The sequence below is a fragment of the Camelus dromedarius genome, chromosome 5 (assembly GCF_036321535.1).
Source record: "Camelus dromedarius isolate mCamDro1 chromosome 5, mCamDro1.pat, whole genome shotgun sequence".
Taxonomy (NCBI): domain Eukaryota; kingdom Metazoa; phylum Chordata; class Mammalia; order Artiodactyla; family Camelidae; genus Camelus; species Camelus dromedarius.
In genome coordinates, this window is record NC_087440.1 from 68,264,829 (window position 1) to 68,280,081 (window position 15,253).

A 15,253-nucleotide genomic window follows, 5' to 3' on the forward strand; every position below is an offset into this window, starting at 1 on the left:
TTCTCTGGAGGAGAATGTCTCTTGCCACCCCATTCACTTTCCAGCTGGTGCCTCACAGTCAAAACAAGCCCCCCGCCTCATATGGGCTTGGGACAGTGCTCCACTGTGAATAGGAACCAGCCTAGAAATGTAATTTTAGTTAATGATCATAATACGCATTTGTGAGATTAATTTTCCCCATGCCTCCCACTCCCGGGTGGTGAGTCAGGCACTAACTCTCTCGAGTGGCCCAGCTGCGGTTCAAAACATTACAGAGCTAGACAGGTCCCCAAGAGGTCATCTAGCCTGCACCCCTAACTCCACACAGGGAAGATGCTTGGTGTGGGTTCCATTTCAGCCTCAACAGTCAAAAATTCTTGATGTCAAAAGGGGCTGTCAACCTGTTCTAAGCCCGAGGTACTTCTGTCCTCTCTAGAGACCAAAAGCAACTGGTCAGTCTCTTTTTCTTCATGATACAAATACTAATGGTTATTAAGTGACCCCTCATTCTCTTCCCCAAGTTAAACAAGCCCAAATCCTTTAACTTTTTCTTTAGGGCTTATTGTCTATCCCTTTAAACATTGTTAATCATCTTTTTGGTTCCCATTGGTTTTTCCAGTTATTTGCAGCTAACTTGAACATGGTGGTGTCAAATATTAAATAGGAGTGGAGAAGTACTTCCCAGCCCTTGCACATTAGTCCCCACATAACACAGCCTGGTATCATCCTTACTTAAAAATAAACAACACAATACTCCTTCAGCCAGTGTTCCACTAGGACCTCCTGATCCATCTCAGCCATGATTATGCCTTGCCAAGCGATCGCTAATAGCACAGCCAACATAACTGTATCAGTCAGACTGGTGCTAAACCATTGATGAGCACTGTTACCACCTCTTAACAAAGTAGTTCCTGTTCTGATGTAAGGAAAGATCAGGTAACCAAGGGATCGTGCTGCTCACGCCATGTTTATGTAAAATACGTAACAGGATTTTCTAACTTCTGGCCTGAAGAATATTTCTCCTTCTAGTCTATGCCTAAAAACGGACATCTGGGTGACCTCAGATGTCCTCACAGAGTGGAGCTCGGAGACAATGGAGCAGGCATATAAATGCTCATCCCAACCCCTGCCCTTCTAAGGAAACCTGGAAGTAGCTAGGAGAATTTAGCAATACGCTCCACTTAAAGGTATCCTGAGATCTGAAAAATTACTGAGCCTTTCCAAACAATCAAGCATCCTCTAGTAAGGGCTAAAAAGGAGATCTTGGATAAATCTGATGTGGCTGCTGCCCCATCAGACATTTGGAAAAGGCAGCCCCTGCCCTCACCACCTGCCAGTGACATCTGAGTCTCCCGGGTCTCCTCTCTCCTTAGTTGCACTGAAACTACAGCCCCACACTAGACAGCCTGTTCCTATAAGCAGCCCAAACAGTCTCTCCAAAGAAAGCCTTAGTCAAGAGGTAACACAAACTTTAGGTAAAGAGTGTTTGCCCATCAGAATCAAAGTAGCCTTTTCCAGGGTATAAAGTAGAAAGAAGATTTCAGGTGCAATCACTTCCCTCCTAAAAAGATATTTAATCCCCTAGGTAACCTCTGAATTGGACCTAGTGTCTCAAATCTGAGTCACTGCAGGAAGTGGGTGATGTATAATAAATGTGCAAAACTTCCTTTTGACTCCAAGTATCTAGAAACAGATGAATGGATAAAGAAAATGTGGCATGAACATGCAATGGAATATTACTCAGCCTTAAAAAGGAATGGAATTCTGACACACTACAATATGAATGAACCTTGAAGATATTATGCTAAGAGAAACAAGTCTGTCACAAAAGGATAAATATTCTGATTCTACTTACATGAGGTACCCAGAATAGTCAAATTCATAGAGACAGAAAGTAGAATGGTGGTTGCCAGGAGGTGGGGAGAGGGGGAAATGGAAAATTAGTGTTTAATGGGTAGAGTTTTAATTGAAGAAGATAAAAAAGTTCTGGAGATGGATGGTGGTGACAGTAGTACAACAACATGAACGTAACTAATGCCTCTGAACCATACACCTAAAAATGGTTAAAATGGTAATTTTCATGTCATATATATATATATTGCCACAATAAAATGGGGGGAAAATCCCTTTTTCTGCTAGGGAAATGTATAAAGTCCACAATGAATGCCATAATGTGGCGTTCAGTCTACAGGAGGATAGAACGTGCTAGCATCAGCATCACAAAGTCATGCTCCATCTCCACCTGGCCTCAGCAGGGGCTAGCAATGCTCAGAGAGCAAGACTTGGCCTGAAAGGCTGGTGTGGTTCTCTCTGACCTAGAGGACCCGTCAGAGAAGAGTGTCCACATCCACACACAAGGAGAAACCTGTCTCAGGGGGACTGGTTTACAGCCATGCCAACCAGCATTTTGAAGAGGCAACACCAAGAGCACTTTTAGGCAATAGAAGCATGAACCTCTCAGCTTTTCCCAAGCACACACCAAACCTTGCATTCTTGTGCAAAACTATCTTAGCCCTGGTGTGACGACAACATTCGCCGGGTATATTAAGTCAGTACATATAACCAGGCTCTTCATAAATCCACTCTGGCCATGGAGAGGGTGATGACGGCCATGGTGGTGGTGGGCAGGGGACAGCATGTCTGGACTCAAAGCGCAGGTGCTGGCACCAACGCTGAGCTTTGTGCACTTCCCAGGACACCACCTGTCAGCCAAGCCAGCGGCCACCACTGTTCTAGACTGTGTTTCTACACAAAACAATAAGGTTCAGCAAATCCTGGACATGCAAATGGGCAGAGTCCCTTCTACAGGACAGCATGAAAGTTGAACTTATGCAGGATGAGGTTGGAAAAGCAAAATTTACAGAGATGCTATAGAAGCATTGGAAACAGACTTTTATTTAACAGAAACTTATACAAACTTGATACAAACCCTACATTATGCAAAGTTTTATCACAATTCTACACGTTATAACTTGTGGGAGTGGGTGGGAGAGAGGATTATTATTATAATTATTAGCATTTTGGAAAGGGACATTTTCTACCAGAAAACGTCACAGAAAAGGGCTACAAAATGATACAGAGACACTCTAGGTGATCTATCCGGGGGACTGGCATTTTCAGGGCTGGCAGGAAGTCTGTGCCCATCCAGTCTCCCCCTTGCAAAGGGAAAAGAGAGATTCTTGGGCTCAGAACCATTTCAGTAACACTGTCAACTCAAGACTTTTGCTGAGAGGAATACCCAGAGTTAGATGGTACATTGGTTGTGACTGCTTACCAGTGAGGGACACTCAAGAGCGTGGACAGGTAAGAGACTGGGGGTGGAACCCAGTGGCCCAGCCAGTGAACTCAGCCCCTTCACTAGGCCGCAGACACTATGCTGAATGCGTTTCATAGGCCACAACGTTCCTTCCACCAACATGGCCATAAAATGACGTGTCAGACCTCTCGCCTTTTCCCTTTTTACCCCCACCAGCAACCAAATTTGAGGTTTCCATCTTTCACATTGGCCTTCCTCACTGTGTCAGGCCCCAGGAACTGGCTCAGCAGCAGGCCCCCTTCACACGTCTCCCCCAGGAGCCGCGAGGGGACAGAATTAATGTCATCCCAAGTGACACTTTTTTGTTCTTTTTTTTCCCTCTCTCTCTCTTCCTTCACCACATTATTTTAAACAAAGCTGTCCGTATCCAAATCTGTTGAATCTGCAGAGATAGATTTAATCACTAGATGGAATTCCTTTCAGAACTAGGCCTCGTCAGACACGATAACCAGGAGGCAGGCTGCTTCTCAAAACGGGATAAATGGGGCTTGCCCAGGGTAAGGGGGGAGCTGTTTGTTTGTTTGCTTGGGTACTTGTTTGGGAGGGAGGCTCAGAGAGACTGCTGACCGCCTTTGTGCCTAATTTATTTCAGTCAAGTCTTAAGACATCATCAAACACTTTCAATAGACTTTTGAAGAAGGAAAAAAAAATCGATCACTCCTCACTTACCACATCCAACTTGCAGAAATAAAAATACCTAAAGCACATACATGAATGGCTTTTAAAAACCCCGAGAGAGCAGAGTTGATCTTTATTCTCTTATTAAAAATGTGGGGTATTTTTCCTTAGAGTTAATAGGCAGTCTTTATTTTACATTAAGTCCTCTTTTGATTTTCATGTCTTCACAAAATTGCTTTTAACTTTTGAAGTAGAAGGTACTTTAAACAAAAATACTCTGCCACATCAGCACCTTTTCTTTTAAATATTGAAATAAATAAAATAGTTAACTCTTTTTTTTTTTTTTTTTTGTCAGTTTGTTCGTGTTCAGTTATTTCTACTATAGAGCAATCCCAGTCTGACCTGCATACTTTCTCACGGACACTTAGAGAAAATGTAATGGAGAATTTTAAAAAGAGGAAAAAAAGAAATTCTTCTTATTGCACAGTTAGGCCATTCCCAAGACGTCACTGAGCTGAGCTGAGTTGCATTGGAGGCTTTTCCGCAATCCAGGCTCCTGTGTTGGCAGAAACACGTGCGCAGGAGGGGGCCAGGCAAGGGAGGAGGAGGAGGAGGAGGCGCAGATCGTGGTGGCTTCTTTTCACCTTCTTCAGAAACGTCTTGTTTGAAGGATATCGGAGTCCCCAGGTCAGAGCGTTGACTGCAGAGGGAAAGGCAATGAAAGATAAAACAAAAAACAACAGCACAGGACAAATGCCTAAAAAAGAAAGGTCTACATTAAGGGGGTGGTGGACATGAAATGAGTGGAAAAGGGGAAAAAAAAAGAAAGAAAGAAAGAAAGACCGCAAACAGCAAATCGCCACACGAACAAGGCCGTGGCTATGCGCAGGGAGAACCAGGCTAGTGCCTTGTGCCTTCACCACCTGCAGCTCGAAATCAGCCAGGAATAGGGCAGGGCAGCTGCTCCTGGCCAACGGGATGACTCAAGGCTCAGAGGGCACGGCTAGACTGTCAGTTCCTAGGCGGCGTAGCTGGCAAAACTGGGTGTTAGCAAAATCTTTTTACCTCCTCTGCTTGGAAATGAAACCAACTGAATCTTTTCAATGTTAAATACTCCAGAAAGACCATTATGATACAACCTGTGGCCTCACCTAAGCGGACATGAGTAGTTCCTACGGTACAGGACCAGCTGCAGTCACAGAAAACCCCAACGGATGTCCCATTCGGCCTAAGGCCAAAAGGAGACTGCTTCATGCCTACACCCTCATCCCCGTCCTGACCCAAGTGACTCCAGGTGTCAAAATTACTCAAAAGAGAGAACCAAGCCAACATATCCATTCCAGTCCTTAACTAGCCCAGTGATCGCAGTCGTCAGCCTTGGAACCTGGTGGCACTTCACACCAGGTAAGTCCTCTAGCCTGATGGGCACCAACCAGGCATGGGTTTTGCTTCCAGCTGAAATGAAATCTGCTAACTTATTTTGGTCTTTGGAATGGAGTAGCCAACATGAAAGAGTACAATGAAACCAAATACTATCACATTTCACCCAAGAAGCCGTTCCTGAGGGCAGAGATGGGTGCCCCTAACAGTGTCCAGCTCACTCTGAGCTAAGTGGCGAGGGAGGGAGGAAAGGAAGGTGGGGTGCCCAACTGGATACTGGCCAAGGTGGCAGGGAACAAAGTTCAAAATCAAGTGAGCCACCCAGCCTCTTCCAAGTTGAAATTCCCCGCCCACCCCCACGCCCCAACTTCTCCTGCTAGTACCTGAGGCATCACTCACGTGTCAGGTGTACAGGACTGGATCAGCTGCACTTCTAAAGCTAAGATTCTATCCATCTACTCATGCTTTCCAAGGGAGGCTGAGACAGGTCTCATCTCCACCCACCACCAAGCCCTCCCCCCACACTTGTTCCTGTATCTTTCCTCTCCATCCCATCCCAGTCCATGCCACCGTCTCCCTCTAGGATCTGCTTTTCTGTTGCCGCCTCCCAGGCTCCCCCTTCTTCCTTGGTGCTCATCTCTTCACTGTACCACCTCCTCCAACCCCTTCACGCCAGTGATAGAACCCACTGGCCTTTCGCCAGACCTTCCATAGGGGTTCCAAGTGTTCTCTGGTTGGGCACCCAGTCAGACTGTCACCCCTGCCAGGAGTCTTTCTGTCCCTCACCCAATGCCTCTCACCCTTCTCTGGCCCCTCTGCCACTCAGTTAGTGAGTCTGTTTCATAACCATCCCCCATGCCCTTTCCATTTCCTCAAATTTCTACCTTTGACCTCCCAACACACACACACACACACACACACACACACACACACACATGCTTCTTTTGTCCCATCTAAACCACATAGCTGGTTGGTTCCCAACTCTGTCCTTCTACATTCATGTTCTCTTCCTGGGCCAACTGCAGGCCACTGGGAATGTCCTGCTATGTTTCAGTCTTCTGCTCTCAGTCCCCCCTAAGTCTCAAGGAAGCTTACTTTCCAGCCCACCACACATCTTCAATTTCCCTTCACCCGTCCTCACATCCTCATTCTCTCCCTCACCCCTCACCACCACTTCATGGCCTCCTGGCTCCCATCCACCTCCTCGACTTGACCAGTGGGTGCTGTGTCCAGATATGACTTCAACCTTTCTGTCAGCAACACTTTCTGAGCAACCGCTATGCATAGAACAAGACACCAACTCCTTCCACTAATTAGCTCAGAAACATTGTTCAGTTGTGCTTATTTCAACAAGTAATTATGACACAATGGTGTCGGGTACTGTCCGAGGGACATGCATGACATCATCTTTGCCCTCAAGGAACACACCATCTGCTTTATCAGAAAGGCTACAAACAATCACAATATGTTTTGATAAGCATTAATACCAATGACATGAACAAAATTCTACAGAACAATACTTAAGCAAATTTTTAAAAATATTGTGATTTTTGCCATTTTATATAAATCCCAACTTTGCTTTTCGTTCAGCTCAATCTCCATTCTCTTTGACAACAGACATTCTTGCCTACAGATTAAATAGCCACAGTCAAGCTCTTTGTTGATCTGGATGGCTTCCTCCAAAAAAATCTCCCTGACTGCTATGAGCCAAAGCGAAAATAATCATGAACCACCCCACGATACTCTTACACATTCTTAACTACTTGTGAATATCTAGTCTGCCAAACTAAGTTGCAAATAAATCCAATGGACAATAAATCCATTGGCCCCATGTTTAATTTCATCCTATCCTTCACAGGCCTGAGCTGCTATTACTCAGTCCCCAGCTGCCAAATGAATGAAAATATTATCCTCTAAGGTCTGCAGCCATACCAGCCTAAACCTCAGCTGAAAGGCCAAATGTCTGAGTCACTTGGAGAGGAGTAAATCAATCATGTGCTCCCTGATACTATGCACTGAGAAGGATACAGCATCACTTCTATGACAGTCTTACCAAAAATGCATAACCTGATTTTAATCATTAGGAAACAGTACACAATCCTAACATGAAGGACTTTCTATGAAATGATAGCCAGTATTCTTCAAAGGTTTTAAGGTTATGAAAGACAAAGAAAGATGCAAAACTAATGACTTAAGTTAAAGGATTTTAAGAGGACATGACAACTAAATGTAACATGGGATCCTGGACTGGATATTGGACCAGAAAAACACCATGAGTGAGACAACTGGCAAAACTGGACTAACGTCTGCAGACTGTGGTATTGCGTCAACATGCATGTCCTGATTGTGATTATTGTCCTGTGATTATTTGAAGAATCTGAGTGAAGAGGATATGGGAATTCTTTGTATTATTTGTATAAGTTTTCATAAATCTAAAATTACCTCAAAATGTTAAAAAAAAAAAGTGTTTAAAGTCTTAGTTGTTGGTTGAGGGCCAGTGTTGGGACACTTTGAAAACCTAACTGCCAATATCTTTTAGCTAATAATTTACTTCTAACAAGGATCTTCTATCATTCTCAGCTGTTTTGTAAATCAATCAAGCAGAATGGTTCTTCCTATACTGTTATTTTGAGTAAGTGGTCAGAAATCACTCTTATTAAATACAACAGTATCATATAATTCAATATTTTAGTGCTAGAAATACTTGGATATGTAAGGTGGGGTTACAGCTCAGCTGTAGAGTGCATGCTTAGCATGCATGAGGTCCTGGGTTTAATCCCCAGTATCTCCACTAACAAAAAAAAGGGGGGGGGGTGTAGCTCAGTGGTAGAATACATGCTTAGCACGCACAAGGTCCTGGTTCAATCTCCAGTACCTCAATCAAAAAAGTTTTTTTAAATAAAATAAAGCATTTGTCTTTGAAAGAAGAAGAAGAAAAAAACTATGTTTAAAAAAAAATAGGAAAAAAAAAAAAAAAAGAACTACTTGGATATGTGACCAAAACAGGGCTTGAAGTGATTCACCCTGCGACCTCACTACTCCCTCACCCAACCCCAATGTCACCACCAGCACACTGATCATTTAAAAAGCTCAACCGTTGTTCTTTGGGAAAGTTCATGAAGACTTAGACATTGCCACCTCTCAACAGGATTCCAATGTGATGATATGTTTGGGTTTTTATTTTGTTTGTTTGGTTTGGTTTGGTTTTTACAGCATCAGTTAACCTCTTCTCAACCCAGTGAGGTCTTGAATGAAAGACTTCAAAGCCCTTTATTGATTTTACTCAAGAAATCTTCAAAACAAGATCTGTGGAGAAGTCAGTACAGACTGAGGAAAGAGTATTAGAAGACCCAGATACCACCTACTGACCCTGGACTTCAGACCAGTCATTTAACCTGATTGAATCTCAGTTTCCTCATCAGTAAAATGGGAATAAAGAACACCTACCCTACCTCGCAGGGTGGCTTTAAGAATCCTCATGAGGCCATGTTGGTTATATATTCTGACAGGGTAAGGAATGTCCACACCCTCGGGATAGAGAAACTAGGGCAGAGATTCATGGAAACAAACTCACACACGGACTGAGTCCAGAACCCAGGACTTTTCCACTCGAGGCTTCTACTCACTAGATCAAAAATGCCTCACTCAGAAAAGACAGAAGTAACTTCACTTCCAAAGGCCAAACAAAATCCCCTGCAGAATAATTCCTAGTACATGCGTCTGCTCAAACTTTTAACTACAAGTTCAAGATCATATTCATCAGATGTAACAGGAGGCATATTGGGATAATATTAATTAATTTTATTCCACCATGAAGTGAGAACCTCCAAACAGCCTTTAGTTCTCTCCCCGAGTAATGATCTTGTGTTCCCTCAAGTGCCATATAAAGGCAATATCAGGCTTCAGCCCATTAGGTGCATAGAGAGATGCAAAGTAAGCAGGAAGACTTAAAGGGATGCTGTTGATGTGAGCATCATATTTTTATTAAGTCCTTCTCTCCACAATACCAGTAGCAAATTGCATTAGTGACTTTAAAGTACCTTTAAAAAATTAAATGCATATTTTCTCACTCCCAGTGTTAAAGGTGATAAGAGGGTCTGATCTCTCCATAGTCTCAGGAACAGATGTAAAGGGTTGGATTGTCCTAGGCAGGAAAAAACAACAGATAGACAACAACGATAATCACCTTTACATCAACAGTTCCCCCTGGGGGATCTGAATGTTGTAACAAATTTAGAAAGTTCTGTATCTTTGATTTTCTTATCTTTGGGTTAGGACTCAGAAAATTAGGTGACACTTTTAAAGGATTTGGGATGATGCTTTGCTGAGCTGAGGACAAAGGAAACTAGTCAGACCATTTTCATCCTGGTGACTCCAATTTCTTTCATATTAATATTTGAGTAACAATACTTATTTAACAAAAGCAACAACAAAATGGTAGATGAGTTGACTGCTCACACAACTCTAGCAATTTCTAAGGTTGCAAAAAAGTAGACCTATGTCCCTAACAGGCATTCAGGAGGGAATGTCTAGAAATGATGGTTTAGAAAATGAGCTCTCTATAAAATGCTGCACAGAATTTTAATTGGAATTCTCTATGGGGGATCTAATTGGGTACTCTTCAGTTTTGAAATTGCTTTTAATAAGGGTACCTTTTAAAGCTATTTTATTACAAACACTCCTTTCTTCAGGTGGACCCAAGAAAGAGGAAGGGAGATACATGTATATATATGTATACACATGTTCATATATTCCATATATACATATACATGTGCAAAGGGCAGCACAGAACAATAATAAAAGTAAAGACTGTAAGTCCTGGAGTCAGGCTGCCAAGGATCAAAACCTGGCTTCTTATTAGCTGTGGGGCTTCAGGTATATTTCTTAACCTAATTACTAGGCCTCAGTTTCCTCATCTGTAAACTGGGAATAATACACGTACCTTCCTCACGGGCAGTCATGAGAATTCAATGAACCATTCCAGGGCAAATAGAACAAGATCTGGCATATAAATGTTGGCCATTGTTATATAACGGAAGGAGGATAATGATGTAACATTGACCATCAAGGCATTTGGAAACCCTGGTGCAGCCAGCTTCCTCCTCAACTGCCTCCTCAGTCTTGCCTTCCTTCCTTCACTTCAAGATACTTGCCTCCAAAGCAACCTCCATTCCACCCTCTTCAATGTAACTCAACATCTCTGGGTTGATCTTTCTCAATGAAAAGTGAAAGATTTGAACTTCATCATCGTCAAAGTCCCTTCCAGTCCTTTATTGTTTTTTTAAAGGATGTAAATTCTGAGTCTGTAGAAAGATACTATAAGCAAGATGAGACAAGGTCCTCAGGCAGTGCTAAGATACATTTTGATGCTCACCTTGGCTACGCCAACTAAGAAAGATGAGGACATCTACCACCCCCAAGAGGGGACCTTGAAGATCAAGCTAGACTAGCAAAACGGAAATAGATCAGCAATAGCCATCCTCAGATAAATCTCTCCATGGGAGTTTGTCTCATTTAGACAGCTCACTCGTGGTGCCCCATCAGGACTCTAAGCTAGACCTTGAAATGAGGTGACATTTTATAATTTGTTTTGATTATGCAGGTTTTTAAAAATTTCAAGTTCAAAGGCAAGCTGTCATTGAGAACTTCAGGACTACAAACAACTACATGGAGTTCAAATGGCATATATATTGGTTGGACATCTTTTTATTAATGTAGAAACTCACATTTCATCAGTGAGAACAAGTGATAAGGCTATGAATCCAATATCTGAGTCAAAGTCAATGAACAGATGAAGCCAAGAGGCAGAGATTGACAGCAAGAGCAGGCTGTGTCCCCATAGAAGAAACAAACTGGAACCATCTGGGATAGCTTTTGCACACACCTGAGCACACAGGAATATTACAACTTTGGAGGTTTATGCTGCATTTCCTAGGATCAGGGCCACACACAGATTAGGCAGAACATCCCCAAAGTGAGTGACGTGGTTACTTTCATTCTCTCACAACTGAGAACAAATGCCCAGGCGAGCACTTAGACATTTCAAGCAGGAGAAAAGCAGCAGCCCTTTCCATCTCAGCCTACCAGGGAAGCACAAAGGGTCCATTTGCGGGTTTCTTTGCTCGGTCCTTGCTTTTGTTTGGTTGGTTTGCTATTTTAATGAGAGGTCTGATGCATGAGGCTCTTGCAAAGGCTGGACTGTCAAAGCAGATCTTCCCAGACACTTACAGCCTGTTGCCTGGGTGGCCTCGTGGAGCCCCCAACCCAAGCCAAATGGCAGTGCCTGAGTATCTGGACCTATGCTCTCATGAAGGCCGGAGACCCTGACCCTACTTACTGGGAGCTCGGGATCTTCAGATCAACTGGGTTGAATGTTGTGCCTAATCAGAGATCTTCTTTAATTGGCTGTTCAACTGGTGCCTGGAGCAAGGAATTCCACCCTAGACATGCAGTCCCCTCATTCCTACCCAAGTACAGCACCCAACTCCAACCTCACTTCCCCGGACTCCACTTCCAGACGTAGCCCAGGAAGGCAGACTTAGCCAAGCACTCCCCCCAGCCATCTTCTCTTGCAGTGGAAGCCATAAGCCACCATTCTCCACACAGAGCCCCCCACAGTCCAGGCAAGCTTCAGATCCCACACCTAGGCCCAGGCCCGCATAGGTACACATGCGCACGCAGACAGCTGATGGCTGGTAGAAGATGCTCCAGTGGCCACACCCACACTAATAAGTGGGGTTGAACCCAGAAAAACAAAAGACGAGTTAGGAGGAGGGAAAGGAAAAAAAGGAAAGAAGAAAAAAAAAAAGCAACTGTGATGGTTTTCCCTCATCGTAAGACAGATCAGTCAAGACATACCTTTTGACTAGGACTGCACAGCTGTTCATCCTCGGGGCTGCCAACAAGGTGGATGGTCTCCGTCACCCCGGGGGCCTTGAGCAAGTGTTGCTTTGGTTTATTTCAGGAGGTGCTATTGGAAACATAAAACAAAGTGCCTGGGGGGCACTATAAAAAAATAGAAAAATACAGGAGACTTGATCATCCAACGGGTATTTATACGTTTTTAAACAGGGGGCGAGGGGAAGAGGGAAACAGACTGAGGTAACATTCTTTCTTCCATGAGCGCAGCCTCGAGTTGTTTGTCACCGCTGAGTCCATGCCTTTCTGCTTATATTCCATTCCTGCATGTGGAAATTGCTCTTCGCCAGGTGGAAAGCGAGGGAAAAACCCAGCAACAACCAAACAGCAGCTATGCTGACAGAGGAGGAGGGTCCCAGGCCAGGAGGCGCTGCTGGTCAGGGCCCAGGTGCTGGAGGGAGGCTGCACATGGGCGGCCCGGGCTTCTCAGGAGCTGCCGCCGTTTCATCACAAGCAGGGAGGAAGATGGAAAGGTCAGGGAGGAGAAACGGGGAGGGGGTCTGCCGTGGGGAGCCACCAACTCCGTGGGGCACAGAAAGTGCCATCCTCTGCCATCGAGGAAATCCTCCTGATTGGGGAGCTTTGAATCAATCCTCCCCCCAGTGGCTGTCTTCTAAACAGGACATTACTTCCATGTCTTTGATTTCCCTTCTCTCTCTCTCTCAAAAAAAAAGTCTGCTTCTAACAATAGCTAGAATATATAAATAATAATTTTTAACGGTTATCGGTTCTTTGTTTCCAAACCCAATGCCCCTCCACTCTTCATTTTGCCAATAAATAGGATAACTGAGGAAATCAACTCTGCTCGTGTCAAAAAGATCCCCTCCCCCCCAAAAAGAGAGAATCTGCCTAACTTCCCATTTCTATAGAAAATAAATAGTACATCATGATGCCATCTCTCTGAAGGACTGTTATTCTGCTCTTCTGTTTTGTTTCAGTAGTTTGTGCTTCTGTTGTACATACCCTAAAGAGAGGGAAAGGGGGCAGGGACACGTGGAAGGTGAGAAGAAAAAGCAAGGATGAAGGGAAAACCTAAGCTGTCTTTCATTAAAAAATATATATATGTATATCAGAACCAGAACAAGGACCAAAGTCAGAGGGTGATGGCTAATTGCCCAGAGAGTCTGTTCCATGCGTTTAGCAACTGCCCTTTTTATCTGCTGTGGGCGAACCGCGGCCACTGCGGCGTCCTCGGCAGGAGCGAGGCTCTTCCAAATCGTCCTCATCAAAGCCGTGGAAAGTTGAGGTGTCACTTTCTGACGTGGAACCGAATAAGTCCTCCGTGGTGCGTGCTGCGGCTGCTGCCTCCTTCTCCTTCCTGCCTTCTCCTCCCAAATGAGCTGACATGTATGATGAATATATCAGCACATGGTTAAGCAACAGACAGCATTATTCATATTCTTATTACATTATTACCGGGTTATTCTTAATAGCAAGAGCATAAACCATTTCACACTAAAAAGGGGTGAACTGGGTGTGCGTCACCTGGCAACAGGGATTTGGGGTAACAGGACAAAGCCAACATTTCCAGGGAAAAGGATTCTCCCCTCCCTGAAAAGGCATCATCTCTACCATAAGACATGTGTCCACAGCTCTGACAGTGCAAGATTCAACCTCGATCTTTCTTTCTTCTCTTCCGTAGGCACACATTGGCATGCATGCTCGCTCAACCCTGCCCCAGACAATGCATTTCCTTGGTGGTTTTTAAGCCCGGTTGGTATTTCTTTGGTGTTTGCAGCAGGCGTTTCTTTGCACAATGTTTGTCCTTCACTTTGACAGTCAGCTTTACAAAGGTATTACTGTCAGATAACCCGGTCAAGGTGGTTAAGCCTCCATCCATTTTATTTTTGATTTTTACCCATTTCTAATCCCATTCTTTCTGGACCCTTTCAATGCTGCCCTTACACCATGTAGCTCATTTGCTCTGAAAGCAAAAAGAAGTCGGCAAGTCTGATAAGCAGTAGGTAATAAAAGAGCCTGTGGTTTTCTTTCACCTCTGGAGGACAGTTCTGTGATCTGCACCCACGTACGTGTGCATACACATGCACGCGGTGTGCATGCGGGCCCATGCACAGCCCTCCAGCCACTAAACGCACTCAGGTCTGAGTTACTCCAGAAAGTTACTCCAGAAAGCCCAGTTACTCATATTTAACTCAGAGCACTGAGAAAGTGGGAAATAGGGGTGGCAAAGCCCAATAAAAGTGTCCTCAAATCTACGAAAGTCAAGTTGAAACTTTTCCACATTCTAAATGGGGCCTGGGACAACCCCCTAATGAGGTCATGAGGCACCACTGATGGTGCCAGTTTCAGGAATCTCACACTCTCCCCCAGGAAAAGGAGGTGGCAGGGTAGGTGGGAAGGACAAGACTGCTCTTCCGAGCTTCACACTCTTCCTTGGAAGGACTCCAGGGAGGCCCAGAGAGGTATTCGCCCACTTGCCTTAACAAGCGTATCCCATGGGTTAGTGCCACCTGTTTATTCCCAAGGTATCGACTATTTCAGGAACATCAGAGTCAGACCTTGACTAAACTATCCATCAAAATGAATCCTTGGCAAATGCAATGAGAACACCTAGACTGGTATAAAATGACCCCCTGAGCCCCACAACAGACAGATCCCAGGAAGAGTAAGCTGAGCAAAGACAGTAAGAGAGAGGCTTTGGAGAGAAAAAAAACCAACTGCCCACTTCTGGTCCCCCGGGGATCAGATTCAAGTACCCCATCTTTTACAGGAAAGGAAGAGGGGAAATTTCATCAGTTTTCACTGAATGCTGAAGCTGCCCTCCCTAACACATCCCAAACCCACAGCAGTCTGTAACATTCTGCCTAGAATGCCATGCCACCAAGTAACTTTGCTTCTGGTGGTGGAGATTTTGTCCGATCGCTTGCTTTTAAAAACTGCTGAATTGGATTTCATTTGTTTCATTTTCTTTTTGAGTATCTAAATCCCAGAGTCCACCATCCCATGGGCCCTCCCTTCTAAGTTGGCACCAGTAGGACTGAAAAGTTCGACATTAGGTATCACATTTGGCAAATAAATGAA

At 44.3% G+C, this 15,253-nt stretch overlaps 1 protein-coding gene across 1 annotated transcript in view; it reads right to left on the reverse strand.

The window, feature by feature from the left end:
- Nucleotides 1-2,861: 2,861 nt before the first annotated feature.
- LOC105086255 (zinc finger protein DPF3) overlaps nt 2,862-15,253 on the reverse strand; it is a 199,870-nt gene continuing 187,478 nt past the window's right edge. Inside the window, exons 9-10 of the mRNA XM_064486090.1 lie at nt 12,152-13,551; nt 2,862-4,613 (exon numbers count right to left, since the gene is read on the reverse strand). Of these exons, the coding sequence (XP_064342160.1) occupies nt 13,349-13,551 (203 nt within the window). The 3' untranslated portion in view covers nt 2,862-4,613; nt 12,152-13,348. The remainder of the gene's footprint in view (nt 4,614-12,151; nt 13,552-15,253) is intronic.